This window comes from Emericellopsis cladophorae (genome assembly GCF_022114955.1).
Source record: "Emericellopsis cladophorae strain MUM 19.33 chromosome Unknown NODE_26_length_287487_cov_117_473679, whole genome shotgun sequence".
Lineage (NCBI taxonomy): Eukaryota > Fungi > Ascomycota > Sordariomycetes > Hypocreales > Bionectriaceae > Emericellopsis > Emericellopsis cladophorae.
The window spans coordinates 165,524-183,589 of NW_026250951.1; the positions used below are offsets into that span (position 1 = coordinate 165,524).

Here is an 18,066-nt window from a genome sequence, read left to right on the forward strand (position 1 = left end):
TTTCCCCGGTCTTTAACAATTCCTATCATTCTTGCCTATCGCCTTTTGCAAGTGGGATACCTTGCCAGCTACTCTTCGAAGCGCGACCCATCCGACTGCTACACATTATCACAACATTACGACACGACACGAAATAGGCGCAGCGCATCATCTTGACGTCTGACGAGTCTCACAAACATCTATACTATACCGTCCCATTATCTCAAAAGCCAGACTCACCGCTCTAGAAGAAAACACTTTGCTGCCTCTCCTCACCTACCACACATTGGTCGCCCGTCATGGCGTCATCGACTTCGTTCAGCGACATGAATTTGTCCATTGTTGGCCTTGGCACAGAGTATCCACCCTATGCGCTCAAGGCCGATGCTCTCAGCACGCTGAGCGACAGGTTCTACCCGGAGTCGGCGAGCATGAAGAAGGTCCTCGGCGTCAACCGGTACACAGGCATCGATACACGGTCTTCCATCGGGAACCCCGACCACCCCTCGGTGAACAAGGAAAAGGCTCCCTCAATAAAGGAACTCCACGACATTTTCATGAGCGATGGCGTGCCCCTCGCCATCCGAGCTGCTGGCAAAGCACTCAAAGAGTCCGCCATTGACGCCTCTCAAATCACACACATCGTCTCCACGACCTGCACTGACTCTGCCAACCCCGGATTTGACCACTACGTTGCCAAGGAGCTCGGTGTCTCCCACAAGGTGGAAAAGGTCTTGCTCCACGGTGTAGGCTGCAGCGGTGGCCTTGCGACACTGAGGACAGGTGCCAACCTGGCCCTGGGACATGCTGCTCGCGGCAAGCCTGCGCGCGTCCTGTGCGTGGCGCTCGAGGTCAGCACCACACTGGCACGTAGTGAGCTGGACAGCATCAGCGAGCTGCAAGAGACCAGGATAGGCGCGTGCCTGTTTTCAGATTGCGCCAGTGCGGCTGTGCTGAGCAATGGCATTGGCGAACAGGCCACACCTATCTACGACCTGCTCGGCTGGGATCACCGCACCCTACCCGACACTGAAGACGACCTGGGCTTTGATGTTGATCCACTAGGTATGTCGATCTTGCAATCTCAAGACACGAACACGCCAACTAACTGAGACGACAGGCTGGAAGGTCGTGCTGACACCCCGCGTGCCCAAGCTTACGGGTGCATCTATCAAACCCGCTTTCGAGGATCTCATGTCGCAATTACCAGATCTGCCCGCCAACTACCGCGCGCCGTCCGACTTTGACTGGGCCATGCACCCTGGCGGCGCCACCATCCTGACTGGCGCGGAGCGTGCCATGGACATTACCCCAGAGCACATGCGCGCGAGCTACGACACGTACATCAACCATGGCAACTCCTCATCCGCCACCATTTTCAGCGTCATGAACCGTTTGCGAAGCAAGGAAATGGACGAGCTGGCCCCTGGCGGCAACGTCAAGGACTACGTCGTTGGCTGTGCCTTTGGTCCCGGCATCACCGTCGAGATGTGCATGCTGAAGCGACACCAGCCTGGTGCGGGTGCATCGCGCGTCGTGCACGGCCTCCAGACGCCGCCCATGACGGACTCGGACGCGGCTAGTGACAATGTTTCCGATGGCGAGTGGTCGACGAGCGAGTCGGTAGAGGAGAGGTTGCCCGACGCCGATAGACAATTTGTTGCGCAGGCGTTGGAGCAACTAGACTTGGACTGAGCTAACTAGACAAGAAAAGAGCGTCGGATTATTCACCATATACACATGAGCGAAGTCGGAGTGGGGAGTTCTGTCATTTTGGTCTTTACATAGCGATAGGTGGTACCGTCGGTCCAAGGGGAAGACGGATATAATTGGTTGTTCTCGGACAGCTGTTCTTTCAGACTCATACCGTCAACATGTATTCTCCGTGTGCTCATCTCACCTCGGGCTCACGGCTACAACACTGCAAACGTGAGATCGGCGGGAAATTATGAAATTGGCGGGCCGTGTATGTGACACAGTTGGCGCGATCGAAATAGCATCATCGCAAGACAATAGTCACGCGGGTCCTTGCCTCCTCGTGCGAAGTAGCCGCTCGACTCACTCTCAGGTGAGGCGTACAGGACCACCGAGAACGGCAAGTGATCCTTGGCAGAACGGTGGACAGCGAGCTAGATGACCAAGCAAACCCACCTCGAGGGCTGATTCTGTATGTTGGACCGCTCGCGTGCGCGCCGATCTGCGCTCCCCCGAGTGTTGACTGTGCGCTGCTGGACGGATGGTGGGATCGATAGACGTGCATCACCTCGGAGACTCGGAGAGTTGAATTGCTCACAGAAGGGGCAAGTCTGCCTCGGGCATGCTAATGAGGCGCCACGATGACGACCGTGGGGTGGGCTACAGGACAGCTCAACGCGTAGGGAGAACCATTTGAGCAAGGGCCTGGAATCATCATCTTCGGCTGGTTCGTTCACGCTGCCCTCGCGCATTATCATCTGGCAAAGTGTCAATTGCCAATTGCCGGCATTGCAGTGGCTGCCATCGGCTCTATGGCGGATGAGGGCCGCTTGCTGTGGATCCTGGGGAAGGTCACGTGGCCCAATCCGACCCAGCAGCAGCGCCTGGAGGAAGCCGCGGAACAGGAGCTGGATGAGCAGCGACTGCCATTGCGACGACAGCAGCAGCAGTTGCCCTTTGCGCACGAATACCACGGGCAGGCGCTCTCCGATCCCTTCGCCGGCATGGAGCAGATTGAGAGCCAGGCTTTCGACTTGCATCAGCTCACACAGGCGCCCGTCCCCGTGCCTTTGAGCGACGCGACGCAGCGTCCCAGCCCCGGCGGTCCTGGTCCCGCGCTCGCGGCGGATCATTCCGCACCGCACAGCGTCCACGACGGTGTCAGCGCCAACATCGCCAACAACAACAAGCGAAAGTCGCTAGACGATGGTAGTGCGACGGGCGGGCAGGCTGGCAAGAACACGCGCAGCAAGAGGAATAGGGTGATTATGACCTGATCTTTGCATAGCCCAAGACGTGAAATGCTGACTTGGTTTCCCGCGGCAGTACATCTCGATCGCATGGTATGTACAGGAGCGGCGTGCGCGCGGGGGCAGGCATCACTAACACCCAGCTAGCAATGAATGCAAGCGCCGCAAGATCAAGTGCAACGGCGAAACGCCCTGCCAGCGATGCGGCAACCTGAACCTCGCCTGCCTCTACGCTCCCAATTGCTGCTCCACCAACTTCAAAGACTCGGAGGATTTCAAGATTGTGTCGAGCCAGGTCGATCGTCTCCAAGAGCAGGTGGAATGGCTGAATCATACCGTCAGGGCGATGCAGGCTGATTCGACACGACTTGCACCCATACAAGACCGACCGTTGCCGGCATTCTCTCCCTCACCCTCGTACCAATCGAACACTACCAGCCAGCCGCCACAGCCGCAGCCACCGCCGTCCTTTGTGCGCTATGGATCGTACCGGGGCCCGACGAGCATGGCGTACAGCCTGGATATCGCAAACAACACCATTGCCAACATGGGGTACAAGGGCATAGAGGAGGGCGAGGACCAGAGCGCTCCATCTACCTTTGAAGAAGTGCATGTCACGACAGGCGACGCCGGGCGAACAGATCCGCTCCTGGACTACACAAAGGAGGAAATGATACGGCTGTGCAGGCTCCATGATGAGGAAATTGGGATCATGTACCCGGTACTGGACGTCCAAGACGTGATTGCTCATGCGAGTAGCCTGCACGCCGTTATCGACTTGCAGCGCCACCAGCGAAGTCCGCTCTCCTTGAACGACGATAAGTCTCTAGAGTTGAAGATGGTCATGTCATTGGCCCTGCTGGTGGAGGAGCACGGACAGAGCGACAGAGCCGTCCGGCTGTACACGAGTGCGGAAAACGTACTAAACCGCAAACTGGTTTCCGAGCCAAGCAAGATATCGACCCTCCCGCTGCTGGCGCTGATGGCAGGCTATCGCTTCCTCTCCAACGACGATGTGCTTGGGTGGAGGGTCATGGGACAGGTCACTCGACTGTGCTTCGAGCTTGGCATCCACCGATATGCTGGACTCATGAAGATTGGCGATGAACAGGAGCGAAAGAACGCGCTCAACAGCTTCTGGTCTGCGTATGTACTGGACAGACGGTGGGCTTTTGCCACGGGCCTACCGTATGTGGTTCAGGACGACGAGATTGATCCCCAATTACCGATGCCTGTGAGTTTCCTGGACGATGCACATGCTTCGCATACTGACACTGCTTGCAGGAGGACCACCCTTTTCTCGTTGCCATGATCTCGTATTCCAGGCTCTGCGCCAAGGTATGGCGTCAGGTCACCCACTTTGAACCAGTCCTCGCGCGCGAGCTAAGACAGGAGGAGCTGGAACGACTGGACTCGGAGGTGCTGCAATGGTATGAGACGGTGCCGGAAGAGGTCAGGGTGCGGAACTGGACGGCGGAACGGCGGCACCTCACATCGACGACGCCTTCGTATAACCTGCAGCGCTTGCGGATCTGGACATACCTACGGCTCAACCAGGTGAGTCCTCTCAGATCGCGACGCCATCATCACAGTACTGACGCACCAAGCTTCGCATCTGGCTGTACACCCCAGTCCTCTACAGCGCCACCAGTATCATGACGAATCCGATGCAAGCCCAGCGTGTCGTCGACCTGGCGCGAGATACGATACAATATCTGCACCACATAAACAGCACTACAGACCTCTACCGGAAGGTGCAAGTTTTCTATCATCAATTCATCACGTCAGCCATCTCGGCCGTCTTCCTGGCCTCTGTGCACGCACCGGTCCGGTTCAGTGCCGTGTGCCGCGAGGAGTTCTACCTGGCACTGGAGCTGGTCAAGCACCTGTCCGCCAAGAGCTGGGTATCGCAGCGGTTGTGGCGGACGATCCGATCACTGAAAGACGTTGCGCCGCGATTCGGCCTCAACCCAGATGACGATGCACACTCGACGGCTGCCCTCGGTATGATCGGCCTTGCGCGAGGCCACATGGACGGCAGCTCCGCCAGTCAATCCCCCTATCAACGGGCTCCCCCTCAAGTCCCAGCTCGCCCGCAACAGCCGCCTCAGGCGGGCGACAATGGGTCCATGCTGCAAAGCGAGATGTCGAGGATGTTTGAGGGATATGTCGGGCTCAACGGTGTGCAGCAGCACTCGGTGAATGACGAGCAGATGGGCTCAACAAGGCCAGGTTCGGAGATGCAGAGCCCTGTGTCGGGGAATGTATATGGATCTGACGGGACTGTCTTCCCTCAGCTGAGGGAGATGTTCTGATCTTTAGGTGTGACACTTGGCCCGATAGGAAACGGTGCTCATTAAGTACATAGTCACGAGGGGAATATTGTAAATGCCCTACCTAGATCTTTCAAAAAAAAACAAAAAAAAAAACATGTGTCTTATTTGGAAGGAACGTGCCGTGAGACCAAGTAAAATTCAAGGAGAGACATGGTCCTCAACACTCCTTTGGCAGGACGAAAAAAATTAACAATGTGCCCAAACCCAGACTCGAACTGGGGTTTCCACGGTTCTGATGCGAAACCACAACGTGGTGCCCTAACCACCTAGACTATTTGAGCGGAGGCGACTAGCGACAGCCGATGGAATTGATTCTGGAAAGTGTATTACATATATTTACAATTTGAGCTCTTCGAGACGCGACCACCTTCATTCAATCAAAATCTTGGAAGAATCTCTCCAATTTCCTCTTTCTTGGCTTTTCCACGTTAAATTCATGCAACTAATTGCAGGCCAATGCTTTGCTGATCAAGATTGTCTTGCTCCCTTGGTCACCTGGCTCGGCCCCTCCCAGCTCATACGGTCGAACTTTCCGTACATTTACACCCTTACATGTACAAAATTCAGTATACCTCCAAGCAGGAATGTAGCCTTAAAGATATACAGCTGCACCCCAAGCAGCATAATCAGCTGCGAGGCCGGAGACACAACGGTGGGGTAATGAATGAGGCATCTGTGCTCACTTGAAAGCATTGCATGACATCAAGATCCCGCCATTACCCCAATGGCGGGCGGACTCTCAACTCCGCTTATCACGCTCCACGAGATGCATCACGCTCGGCAACTCTCACTTTGCCGAGTCCATGGGGGTATATGTAATCCTCACATGAGATTCCCATCACCTCCTGCTTCTTCGTTATCCTGAGCATCTTCCTTTCATCCTCTAGTCATTTGTTTCTCCAACAGCTCACACACAGTCTTCTCAGCGTGGCCAATGCCCAGTCATCAATGATCATGGCGTCCACAACAGACAAGAGCCGTGGCATCCGCATCGCCATTGACCGTGGCGGTACCTTTACCGACTGCGTGGGCGAGCTGAACGGCAAAGAGATCATCATCAAGCTCCTGTCCGAGGATCCCGCCAACTATGCCGATGCACCGCTCGAGGGTATCCGGCGCATCATGAGCCACTTTCTCGGCCGGGAGATTCCCCGTGGCGAGGCGCTCGATACAACCCAGATTGACTCTATCCGCATGGGCACGACGGTGGCGACGAATGCGCTGCTGGAGCGAAAAGGCGAGAAGATTGCGCTCGTCGTGACGCAAGGCTTCAAGGATTGCCTGACGATTGGCAACCAGAGTCGACCCAAGATCTTTGACCTGGCCATACGGAAGCCGGATGTCCTGTACGAGCAGGTCGTGGAGATTGAGGAGCGCGTCACGTTGGAGGACTATGCGGAAGACCCGGAACGGACCGTCACCAAGGCAGATGCGCAAGCGGGGACGGAGGACGCCCAGAGCCATGAGCTCGTCAAGGGCTTGTCGGGCGAGACGGTGCGGATACTGAAGAGAGCGAAGGAGCAGGACGTGAGGCAGAAGCTGCAGGGCATCTACGACGCAGGGATACGGAGTATTGCCGTCTGTCTGCTGCACGGATACACATTCCCGGATCACGAGGCTCTCGTCGGGCGGATAGCCAAGGAGGTTGGCTTCGAGCACATTTCGCTCAGCCACGAGCTCATGCCCATGATCAAGCTCGTGTCGCGCGCCACGTCAGTCTGCGCGGACGCGTACCTCACACCGGCCATCAAGAAGTACATTGATGGCTTCTCAGGCGGCTTTGAGGGCGGTCTGGGAACGCGCAGCGTGCAGCAGGAGTCTGGAGCCAAGGGCGCGCGGTGCGAGTTCATGCAGAGCGACGGCGGTCTCGTCGATGTCGAGAAGTTCACCGGTCTCAAGGCCATTCTCTCAGGACCCGCGGGTGGTGTCGTGGGCTACGCCATGACCTCGTATGACTCGAACACAAAGACGCCTGTCATCGGATTCGATATGGGCGGCACATCTACAGACGTCTCGCGCTATGGCGAGGGACGATATGAGCATGTGTTTGAGACGACGACGGCTGGTGTCACCATCCAGTCGCCGCAGCTGGATATCAACACGGTGGCGGCTGGCGGTGGCTCGCGCCTCTTCTTCCGCAATGGCCTGTTTGTGGTCGGGCCCGAGTCTGCGGGTGCCCATCCTGGTCCCGCGTGCTACCGCAAGGGAGGCCCCGCGACGGTCACCGATGCCAACCTGTACCTGGGACGCCTGCTGCCCGAGTTCTTCCCCAAGATCTTTGGCAAGAATGAGGACGAGGGCTTGGACCCTGAGGCGAGTCGGAAGGTGCTGCAGGAACTGGCTGACCAGGTCAACGCGGAGACGGGCAAGACCATGACTGCTGATGAGGTTGCGTATGGTTTCCTCACGGTGGCTAACGAGGCCATGACGCGACCTATCCGGTCGATCACCGAGGCCAAGGGCCACGACACCGCGAAGCACCGCCTGGCGACGTTTGGCGGCGCCGGTGGACAGCACGCCGTCGCCATTGCCGACTCCCTGGGCGTGAGCCAGATCCTCGTGCACCGATACTCCTCGGTTCTCTCGGCCTACGGCATGGCCCTGGCGGACGTTGTCGATGAGAGACAAGAGCCCGAGTCCAAGGTCTGGGAAGACGGTGGCCGTGTCGTCCAGGAGCTGCAGACCAAGATGGACAAGCTCAAAGACAAGTCGCGAACTACTCTGCATGAGCAAGGGTTTGAAGAAAAGGAGATTGAATTTGAGGAGTATCTCAACATGCGCTACCGCGGCACCGAGTCCGCGCTGATGATTATCAAACCATCCGAGGAGGAGGCTCGGGAGAATTTTGACGGGAAGGACTGGGAGTTTGGCAAGGCCTTTGTGAAGCAGCATCGCTACGAGTTTGGCTTCACGCTGGATGACAGGGACATAATCGTCGACGACGTCCGTGTCCGTGGTATCGGCAAGAGTTTCCGACACAATGAGCGCACCGTGGATCAACAGCTCCAGGAGATCAAGCGTCAAGATGTGGGTGGGGATCAGAAGCACGGCGAGCAAGAGGTCTACTTTGACGGGGGACGGCTGAGCACACCCATCTACAAGCTCGAGTCCCTCAGCGTCGGTCATGTTATTCCTGGGCCAGCCATGCTGGCAGACGGCACGCAGACGATCGTCGTGACGCCCAACGCCAAGGCGCTGGTCACCGAATCTCATGTCATCATCGACCTTGAGACCGCCTCAAAACGCGAGGCATCCAGCACCGACAATGCGACCCGCGAGGTCGACCCCATCATGCTCAGTATCTTTGGTCATCGGTTCATGGCCATTGCCGAGCAAATGGGACGCGCGCTCCAGAAGACGAGCGTCAGCACAAACGTCAAGGAGCGCCTGGACTTTTCCTGTGCCATCTTCGACGCCACGGGTGGCCTGGTCGCCAACGCGCCCCATTTGCCCGTGCATTTGGGCTCCATGTCGACGTGCGTTCGACGCCAGGCGGAGATCTGGAGGGGGAAGCTGCACAAGGGCGATGTCATCATCTCCAACCACCCTTCGTATGGAGGGACTCATCTGCCGGACATTACACTCCTCATGCCCGCCTTTGACGCCAAAGGCGAGAATATCCTGTTCTACGCCGCGTCGAGGGCGCACCATGCCGACATTGGCGGTATCAGCGCCGGCAGTATGCCCCCTCACTCCAAGGAACTCTTTCAAGAGGGCGCCGCCATCCGCAGCGAGAAGCTTGTCAGTCAGGGCAAGTTTGATGAGAAGCGTGTCACCGAGCTTCTCTACGACGAGCCAGCGCAGTATCCCGGGTGCAGCGGCACGCGCTGTCTCGCGGACAACATCAACGATCTGCGGGCGCAGGTATCCGCCAACCAAAAGGGCATCTCCCTGATCGAGACCCTGATCGAGGAGTACGGCGAGGAGACGGTGCAATTCTACATGGTCAACATCCAGAAGAATGCCGAGGACTGCGTGCGCGGCCTGCTCAAGAGTGTGTACAAGCGCTTCGAGGGCAAGGCGCTCTCCGCCGTCGACTACATGGACGACGGCAGCCCGATCCAGCTCCAGGTCAAGATCGACCCGGACAAGGGGGAGGCCGAGTTTGACTTTGCCGGCACTGGGCCCGAGGTCTATGGCAACGTCAACGCGCCGCAGGCCATCACTTTCAGCGCCATCATCTATTGTCTCCGCTGCCTCATCTCCGAGGACATTCCCCTCAACCAAGGCTGTCTGAAGCCTATCCACGTCAAGATTCCGCCCAAGTCCATCCTGTCGCCCTCGCCCTCCGCCGCCGTCGTCGGCGGCAACGTCCTCACCAGCCAGCGTATCACGGACGTCATCTTCAAGGCCTTTGAGGCCTGTGCCGCCAGCCAGGGCTGCTGCAACAACCTCACCTTTGGCTTTGGCGGCAACCAGTCCGGGCAGGACGCCGTCAAGGGCTTTGGCTACTACGAGACGATTGCGGGTGGCAGCGGCGCCGGCGCCGACTGGGCTGGCACAAGCGGCGTGCACTGCCACATGACCAACACGCGCATCACGGACAGCGAGATCTTTGAGCGGCGCTACCCCGTCATCCTGCGCGAATTCTCGCTGCGCGGGGGCTCGGGTGGTGACGGGCAGCACAAGGGCGGTGATGGTGTGATTAGGGATATTGAATTCCGCATCCCGCTGCAGGTGTCCATCCTGAGCGAGAGACGCGTGTACCACCCGTACGGCCTGAACGAGGGCGGGGACGGTGCCTGCGGTTTGAATCTCTGGGTGCGTCGGGTGGAAAAGTCCAACTGGGAGCAGTCGATCCAGGCCATCCACGGCAGCGAGGGACCTCATGAGACCGAGTACGAGGAGCGGCAAATCAACCTAGGAGCCAAGAACAGCGCGGCCATGAAGGCGGGCGACAGGGTCATCATATGCACACCGGGCGGTGGCGGTTGGGGGAAAGCAGGCGAGGGGAGCGTGGCGAAGCGCAGGGTGGATGTCACGGAGAGCTGGCGGAAGGGAAGTGGTGCGGCGCGCGATGAGGCTGCGCTGCAGGCGTGAGGAATTGGCGAGGAGGGGAATGACTTAAAGTCAGGATGCAGGATATAGAAGAGACAGATCAATGAATGCATGGTGTCACAATGTCACGATGGCTCGCTGTGCTTGGTGGGCTCCCTTTGTTGAAGTCCGCTGTACCCCTTTTTATATATCCCGAATGTTGAACTGCACGTCTACCGCGACCCTCTATCCCAGGTCATTCATGCTGGCCCAGCTTCCGCGGTAGACGGAGCCTCCGCTGCCGGCTCAGCCGTGTCCGCGTCCGGGTCATACTCCTCCCCAAACTCCTCGACGATCCACAGGCAGTACTTCTCCCACTCGACTTGCCACGCGCGGATACGGTCCGCCTTGACACCCTGGCCGACGCTCGCCTCCCGAACACCCTTGACCCACTGCTCCTGGGTCTGCTCCTCGAACGCAGCCCACCGGATGCTGTTCTCGGCGAGACTGCCCAAGCCGGCCAGACCGAGGTTGTCCCACCCCTGGAGAGCCTGCCAGTAGTCGTGCGACATGCCCGTCGTGTCCTGCCCGAGCATGGCCGGGTCGTCGTTGCAGAGGGAGCACGCCACGCCTCGCGCGAGCAGGGCCGGGAGGGGATGCGCGCTGATGGACGAGCAGAGCCGTAGGACCTCGTTGGAGATGGGGCACGACTCGACGAGGATGCGCTTCTCCTTGACCATGTCGATGAGCAGCGGGTGCTTGTACAGGCTGTAGGCGTGTCCGATGCGGCGCGTGCCCAGTAGGATGGCGTCGTAGAGGTTCTGGTCCGTGTCGGAGCCGTCGCCGAGGGTCTCGCCCGCGTGGAAGAAGAAGGGCAGGTTGACCTTTTCCATGGCGCACTGCTTCTTGAACCACATGAGCTCCGGCAGGAGATCCTTGAGCGGACGCCCAAAGTCCTCGGGCCCCACGAGGTCGTAGCCGGCGATGAGGTGGGGGAAGGCCATCTTGGTGGTGATGCAGTTGTCCATGTTCTCAATGATGGACCGCGTCGGCTGGCTGCGGAGACTGGTCCATATGGTAGTGAGGCCCCAGAAGCCCTGGCCTTCGGGCGACGCTTTGAAGCGGTCCATCTCCTCCTGGAGGACGTCGAACATGTTCATGTAGTCCTGCTCTGGTTCCTCGTGCTTGGCGCGGCAGTAGTCGAGGGGCCACGTGAAGCTGCAAAAGTGTGAGTCAGCCAGTATTCTGAGGGGAGAGAGGTAGCGCATCTGGTCCCGCCTACCGTAGCTCGGCCCAAGTGACACCATCCTCCATCAGCATGGACATGAGCCGCCGCAAAAAGAGCCGCCACATGGGCTCGTAGTGAAGAATCGTCGCCACGACGATGAAGCACTTGCCAAACTTGCGCCAGATGGCGTCAATGCCATGATGCTGATTCGTGCTGTCCTCGAGGTGCAGCGTGCATCGACTCTTGAGCCACTTGGCGTAGCCCTCCCGCCCCCCGTCGGGGTACTGGTCCGCCACCTGGGACAAGAGGAGGAAGCTGCCCTTTTCATAGCTGTCGTCCCACATGTTGCCCTCCGTCCTCGCCTGGGCCCTGTACCGGAACTGAATGTCGGCATCCTCCTTGGCCTGGGGCGTCGTCAGCGGGCGGTCACTGGCCATGTGCATCCCCTCCAGTTTGAGGAGCTCGTCGATAAGGTAGTCAAAGTCCACCATGGCGTCCATATGCGCGTGCAGCAGCGCGCCCTTTGGCATCCGGCGCACAATGTTCCAGAGCTTGGTGCCCTCCATCCGCTCCTTGGCCAGCATGAACATCATCCCCGGGAACAGGGTGCGATCGGTCCCCTGCGCCAAGGTCTCCTCGAAATTGGGCGTCCATATCGTCTGCTTCTCCTCGAGCTTGATGCGCTCGACAATGGTGCACGCGCGACGGGCAATGGGCGACAGGTTCGTGCGGAACGACGCGTCGGATCGGGTCTTTTGTTCGGTGTGGATGAGGTTCGTGCGGCCGGCAAAGTACTGCTGAAGGAAAGGGTCCGTGGGCTTGGGGATGTCCTTGGACCATTCGGCCCAGAGATCGTCGGACATGATGATTTGAATTGGCTGGGGGAATGGGGAGGTGAAGATGATGGTTCAGGCTCCGGAGATTGTTGTGGCCGCGAGTCTGTGACGTCGCGATGGTGGGGTCCCGGACGCGCAGATCGGTGTCGCGGGGTATTAATACGTGGGTCGACACCGTCGGAATGCGCCGGCTTCCAGTTCTTTCATTATAAAGAGGACAAGATTGTATAACCGTAGTGCTTGGCTGCGTTATGTCTCTTGGACATCTCATTCTCAGAAACCTCGGCTATGGCAGTCGCTTCACCCCTGTACGACGTTGGAACAGCACGTCGTAAACACCCTCGACATTGTCTTCTCATCGCGTCCTATTCATGATGTTCAAGAACCAACATGAAGTCGAATGTCAAGACTAGATCGCACGCTAATAATAGATGCCGAATCTCACCTCCATCCTCATTCATTGCCTGTTGTGTGGATTCTGGGTCCCGTAATCTGCCCTACCCCTGAGTCCTGAGACCCCCTCCCCCCCACCCCCCCAAGAACAACATCCCCCCACTGCCTCCTTCGTCTCTCCCACCACGCCAAAACACCTTATGTCCCTGGCATGTGCCTCACACATGCGTCTGGACTCGAACAATCAATCAATCAGCATTGGTGTACGAGACTGGCGGACAGTGATTCTCGGCGAGTGTGCCTTGGTGGCGAGATGTGGTGGCGATCTCTACTCTGTACAAAGCGGCCAACAAATAGCATGTAAGGAACATACCCAAGACAGCCTCGAAGTTCAGTCATCCATAGCATATGCGCGAGAATTGGCGCCTGATGGACCAGAGATTCCCGGGGGGTCGTGAACCCTTATTCTCAAGAGGGTGAGAATTCTGAATGGGACTGGTGATGGCCGCTCAGGGGATCGTACGCATAATCCCCTGCGCTCGCCAGCGTGACAATGATACGGGCTTGAACAGTGAGGCAGAAGTCAACATTCATAGACGACTGAGAAGATTGACTCAAGCAGTTTTATAAAATATCAAAATGCCCCAATCGCTAGCTAAATCTAGGGAAGAGAACCCTGCGCCACAGCGAATGGAATCCATCCGTCATGTAGACACACCATGTGTACAGCACAAGGCCAATTCGTGCATCACATCGCCCAACCGTTCCACCAGACTAGTACTAGCTGGCCGAGTGAAGTGAAGCTGCTCGACTCCCTGTCACAGTGAGCCGCTTTCATGAGGCGTCTGCCACACGCTGGCCAGCCATTGCGCGAATGTTGCAGGGTACACATGAACAGACGAGCTGCGAGTCACAATCTCATTAAGCGACGCCTGTGAGAAGTCGTATCTCGCCTCTGCCGTAGCTAGCAGACGCTGGTAGTATCCCGTCCTCTCGTAGTCGCCCTCCTCTGCGTAGTGGGCCTGGTACAGCAGCAGGTCGGAGTACTCCAGGGGATGGTGCGTAAAGGCCGCTAGATACTGGTCAGCCCACGGTCTCCAGGTGGCACACAAGTTGCTCTGCATTCCTACCGTTGCGGACACTGCTGCATGTCATGGTCACATCCGGCACCGAAAGACGATCGCCCCGCATCGTGAACTCCCGAGGCCACGTTCTCGGGCCCAACTCCATGGCAGCAATGACGAAGCAGACAAGGTCATGCACCGACGTCAGACAGAGGCGGAACGTGCGGCCCCTCTGGGTACTCACGGGGTACTCGGCTGTCATGCTGGCCATGTCGCAGAGGTAACTGCCAGCACCAGCAACACCCTCGCCGTACCCAATGTTGAGTGTGGCAAGCCCATGAGGCAGGAACCGTTCCATAAAGACGCCGCACGAGAAGACGGTATAGTTCAGACGCTTCTTGCTCTGCAGATGTTGCAGCATGGCGAGAGCCTGAGCGGAGCCTCGATCCATGACATCCTGTGTCGGTCGTTGTGCGAGGGGACCCTCGAACTCGGAAGGGATAAAGTACCGCACCTGGCCGTCGCCGGCGGCCAGGATCAGGTTGATCTGCTCCGGGCCCGATATCGTCGAAATGACCAGGTCCACGCCCCGCAGCGCGTAGTTGAGGCTCTCGTGGCTGTAGTAGTTGACGGGGTGCACCTGAATGTCGTGCGCCACGTACTCGGCCCGTTGCTTGATTGGCGTTGGTAAGGGGGCCTCACAACGCAAAGAGGTGCTTTGCTTGCGGAGGGGGCTAAAACGTACCGTTCTGGAAAGGACAATGACATTGTATGCATTATCCGCATGCGAGATGCTGGTAGCCAGCAGGTACCCCAGGCCACCGCCCCCGGCAACAGCCACGCGCATCATCTTGCTACACTAGATATGGAAGAATGATGCAAAGAAGATGGGAGCATGTAGAGCATGGTCTCTTGCGCTGTTTTTTCTCTCCTGCGGCTAGAGAAGGCGGGATTTCTTATAACAACGTCCTAAACGTAGGGCAACCAGGGCCCGGCGAGTTCTCCTTTTGGTTGAGAATCAGTACGTGATGTAGCACAGAGACGGCCGGTGGCTACTGGAACGAGGCTGATTGGGAGATATCTCGAAATAACATCAATCTCTGCCACGCAAAAGATAGAACAAAGTGGCCTATCGCGGACGTGTCCGAGCATGAGGGCTACCAGCAGGCTTTGATGGAAAAGGGGCTGGGGTGACGATCCCAGAGGACCCTTGGCTTTGCCATCAAGGCTGTACCGTGGGGAAGAAGGTCTAGGGTTCCTCGTCAACGGTGCAGGGGTCCAGACATTTGATGACATTGAAGGTCAAAACGGCTTGGGAAGCTGAGGCGTAAGGCTGTCCAGTTGCAGAGCCAGGCTGGGCTGCGAGTCGGCATGCGAGGCCATCTACAGGCAGCCCTCCCGCCACGGTTGCTGCATGCACACCTCCGGGCACGTCGAATCAGTGCTTGAGCGTTGGTAGTCGCAGCAGAAGGAACATGCCGGGCGAGGCGCACAACGCCCCCCGTGCGAGTTGCCTGATCAGGCGAGCCATGTCGTTGGGCGGATCGTACTGAGTGGCCACTAGGCCTCGGTTGGAGATCCCAGAATCTCGAATCGGCGCCCATGGCGAATATGGTCCACGGGATGGATGCCTTGCCTACAGCGCGCTCATGCACGTCGCGGTTAAAAGCACGCGCATTGCCATCGGGCGAAGATCGCGAATGAACGGACCTAACTGGCCCTTGACGTTCGGGCTTAGATGGGGTGCTCTACGTTGGTTGTACAATCAAGCGACTAGAGTAAGAGCAGCGCTGGGTCGTTGGCGTTGTTCTTAAAAAGCGTGATGTTTCGTGACATTCGTCAATCACCGCGATGTGGTTGCAATAGAGATGCAGCGCCAAACTCCGGCACTTTCGCAACCAAGTTTTCCGTCCGCCCCATTGAAGGTTGGACTGGACTAATAAGCTCACCTTGGCGTGCCCGAGTACTGCCCGAATAGGGTAGCCAGGCCGCACTGGGTGGTCCTCGTCGAGCGGTCCGTCTCGTTCCTAATTACCCTGCAGAGCGAGAAAACTACCACAATTTTTACACGTTGATTTTAGTAGCCTTATTAATAAACCTTGATATCTGAAAGTCATCGATCTCATCATCTCGTCAGCCGTTGCTGATGGGCATCCTCCTTTAGGAAATCCTCGACCTCGACGGCTCGAGGCATCGACCGGTCGGGTCAAGAGTTTTGCTGCCATTGTGGCTATTAATAAGTATTACAACCACGCCTCGTCCAATTACTCTATTTACGTCAACATGGGCGTTGTGTTGAGGGTGCCTGGCTTACACAGACACCATACTTCACTCACCCTGCAGGCCAAGTGTCGCTAGATCAGCCCGGCTGCTTGCTTCCAAGTTTGTGGCAGAGGAGTATCTGACAGGTTCAGGACACTGTGGTGCTCTCTCCAGTCTCGGCGAAACCCAAACATGTTTTCCCGGGGCGATCATGTTAACCAGGCTGGCCACCGACGTGTGTTACTTATGGCACACAGGGCATGTGGCAGCTCGTCAAATCCCCCGTCAAGCGGGAAGGGTTGTTCACGCAGAGAGCACGCCGCCCGGTTCCTAAACACCGCTTCGCAAGAACGTATCAGCTTTGCAAACCCCGTTGAACTTCCCGTTGCTATTCTCTTGAAACAAGGATGACGTCAAGTGCGACGAGGATGCCAAGCAGATAATGCGACGTGCTCTTGGGAAGTCTTGACGACAAGCTGAGCTGTCAATCACAGGCGGCGTCTGGGCGCGACGCGGCAAATCGTTCTTGGCCTGGCAAAGTGCCGAGCAAACAGGGGGGAACCCAGGCTCGTGCGAATCCGGTCTACAACGTCCATTAAAGACTGGGCTTCTGGCCATGGTGAGACATGGCGCAGCCTTCGTGGTTTATGCATGGTCGGTGTGGTGTCGACGTGGCACATGACCTCACCTTGACCAGTAGGCGCCTGACCCAAGCAAGCCATCAGCCGCTTCAGCGCCCATCAGGTCTTGGCCACTCAATGGGAAAGGGCGAAGAAAATCATGCTTGACACGTACGCTGTAAACGCAATGATGGCGTCCGCTGAACCGTCAGACAGGGAAAAGCAGGTAACGTCGGTTACCTATAATAGTCGGCCCTGCTCACAAGCGTGAGCACGGTCGGCTACACTCTCAAGGCTTCTGTCCTTTCTTCTCAGGTCACATAACCGGTGTCCAACAAGACTTCCAAGTGCTACGACACTTATCACATTGTCCAACTACAACAGCAAGCATCATGGCTCTCGATCGCATCGTCAGCCTCGTCCTACGCGCCGCCGAGCTGGCCTTTGCTGCCATCGTGGCCGGCATCAACGGACACTTCCTCCACCAGTCCAGCGGCAGCTCGTGGGCGCTCGGTCGATACATCTACACCGAGGTCGTGGCTGCGCTCTCGATATTCCTGGCGCTGATATGGCTGGTCCCCTTCTCGTACACGTTCACAAACTGGCCTATTGATATCATCATCAGCCTGTGCTGGTGGGCCGCCTTTGGTCTGCTCGTTGATGTAAGTCGAATCCCCCACTCGCGACACGGAACAAGTCAAGACTAATCATCATGCTTCTCAGGAATTGAACAGCACCGTCTGCGGAGGCGTCTTCAACTGGGGCAACATCACCTTCCGAGACGATCCTTGCGGTCGGTTCAAGGCTGTCATTGCCTTTACCTTCCTCTCCGCGCTCCTGTGGCTCGTGTCGGCACTCATTGGCTTGTTCTGGGTCCGCGGCCGTGAGTCGCGCGCGGCGCGGGTTGATGGCACCAGGCGCCGCCGCTGGGGACGTCGCAGTCACGTCTAGAGCCCGTGCCAGAGGTTACGAGAACGCAAGCAGGCGCGGAAGACTGTGGTAATGATGATGGACGACGAAGGGAATGCAGTCGTGATGCCCGGCACGGGTCGATGCCGTTTGTTTTTGATGGGTTTCGAGGAGCGTTGTATGGGCATTGGGAGCTTGGCGCAAGAATGGTTATGTTTGTTTGGTGCTGGTAGCAGATCGAGATACCCCCTACCAAGCCTTGGTTCTGCATCAGTGTGCCAATACTTCCAACTGCCAGAGGTGCATGTCACTTGCATTTCTCAGTCGATGCCATTCTCCTCGGCATCGCTCGCATGCTTGCCTTCGGAGCCTGCGACCCAGGCCTGGTCAACGCAGAGTTCAGAAGCTCGTAGACTGCACCGGAGCTCGCATCCTGAATCTTCAAGCTGGACATATTCCCTACCACCGCCACTTGAGACGCTGCAGAGGTTGGCGGATCGAGATCGCGGGAATGACT

The 18,066-nt window shown here is 57.6% G+C and overlaps 6 protein-coding genes across 6 annotated transcripts; 4 read left to right on the forward strand and 2 right to left on the reverse strand.

Moving 5' to 3' along the window:
- Window positions 1-278: 278 nt before the first annotated feature.
- On the forward strand, window positions 279-1,674 carry J7T54_003122 (uncharacterized protein; the record flags this gene model as incomplete). The annotated part of the gene is made up of 2 exons (XM_051506930.1): window positions 279-1,044; window positions 1,100-1,674. 2 exons carry the CDS (start codon window positions 279-281, stop codon window positions 1,672-1,674), a joined length of 1,341 nt encoding a protein of 446 aa, XP_051361836.1.
- Window positions 1,675-2,486: 812 nt separating this feature from the next.
- J7T54_003123 (uncharacterized protein) lies at window positions 2,487-5,239 on the forward strand (the record flags this gene model as incomplete). The annotated part of the gene is made up of 5 exons (XM_051506931.1): window positions 2,487-2,936; window positions 3,001-3,017; window positions 3,072-4,158; window positions 4,209-4,481; window positions 4,532-5,239. 5 exons carry the CDS (start codon window positions 2,487-2,489, stop codon window positions 5,237-5,239), a joined length of 2,535 nt encoding a protein of 844 aa, XP_051361837.1.
- Window positions 5,240-6,208: 969 nt separating this feature from the next.
- Window positions 6,209-10,300, forward strand: J7T54_003124 (uncharacterized protein; the record flags this gene model as incomplete). Its single annotated transcript, XM_051506934.1, has 1 exon — window positions 6,209-10,300. The coding sequence occupies one exon, from the start codon at window positions 6,209-6,211 to the stop codon at window positions 10,298-10,300; it is 4,092 nt and encodes a 1,363-aa protein (XP_051361838.1).
- Window positions 10,301-10,497: 197 nt separating this feature from the next.
- Window positions 10,498-12,328, reverse strand: J7T54_003125 (Adenosine deaminase-like protein; the record flags this gene model as incomplete). The annotated part of the gene is made up of 2 exons (XM_051506935.1): window positions 10,498-11,455; window positions 11,520-12,328. The coding sequence occupies 2 exons, from the start codon at window positions 12,326-12,328 to the stop codon at window positions 10,498-10,500; spliced, it is 1,767 nt and encodes a 588-aa protein (XP_051361839.1).
- A 1,184-nt stretch (window positions 12,329-13,512) lies between these two features.
- On the reverse strand, window positions 13,513-14,608 carry J7T54_003126 (uncharacterized protein; the record flags this gene model as incomplete). Its single annotated transcript, XM_051506936.1, has 3 exons — window positions 13,513-13,766; window positions 13,825-14,431; window positions 14,504-14,608. The coding sequence occupies 3 exons, from the start codon at window positions 14,606-14,608 to the stop codon at window positions 13,513-13,515; spliced, it is 966 nt and encodes a 321-aa protein (XP_051361840.1).
- A 2,424-nt stretch (window positions 14,609-17,032) lies between these two features.
- On the forward strand, window positions 17,033-17,591 carry J7T54_003127 (uncharacterized protein; the record flags this gene model as incomplete). Its single annotated transcript, XM_051506937.1, has 2 exons — window positions 17,033-17,302; window positions 17,364-17,591. 2 exons carry the CDS (start codon window positions 17,033-17,035, stop codon window positions 17,589-17,591), a joined length of 498 nt encoding a protein of 165 aa, XP_051361841.1.
- Window positions 17,592-18,066: the final 475 nt, after the last annotated feature.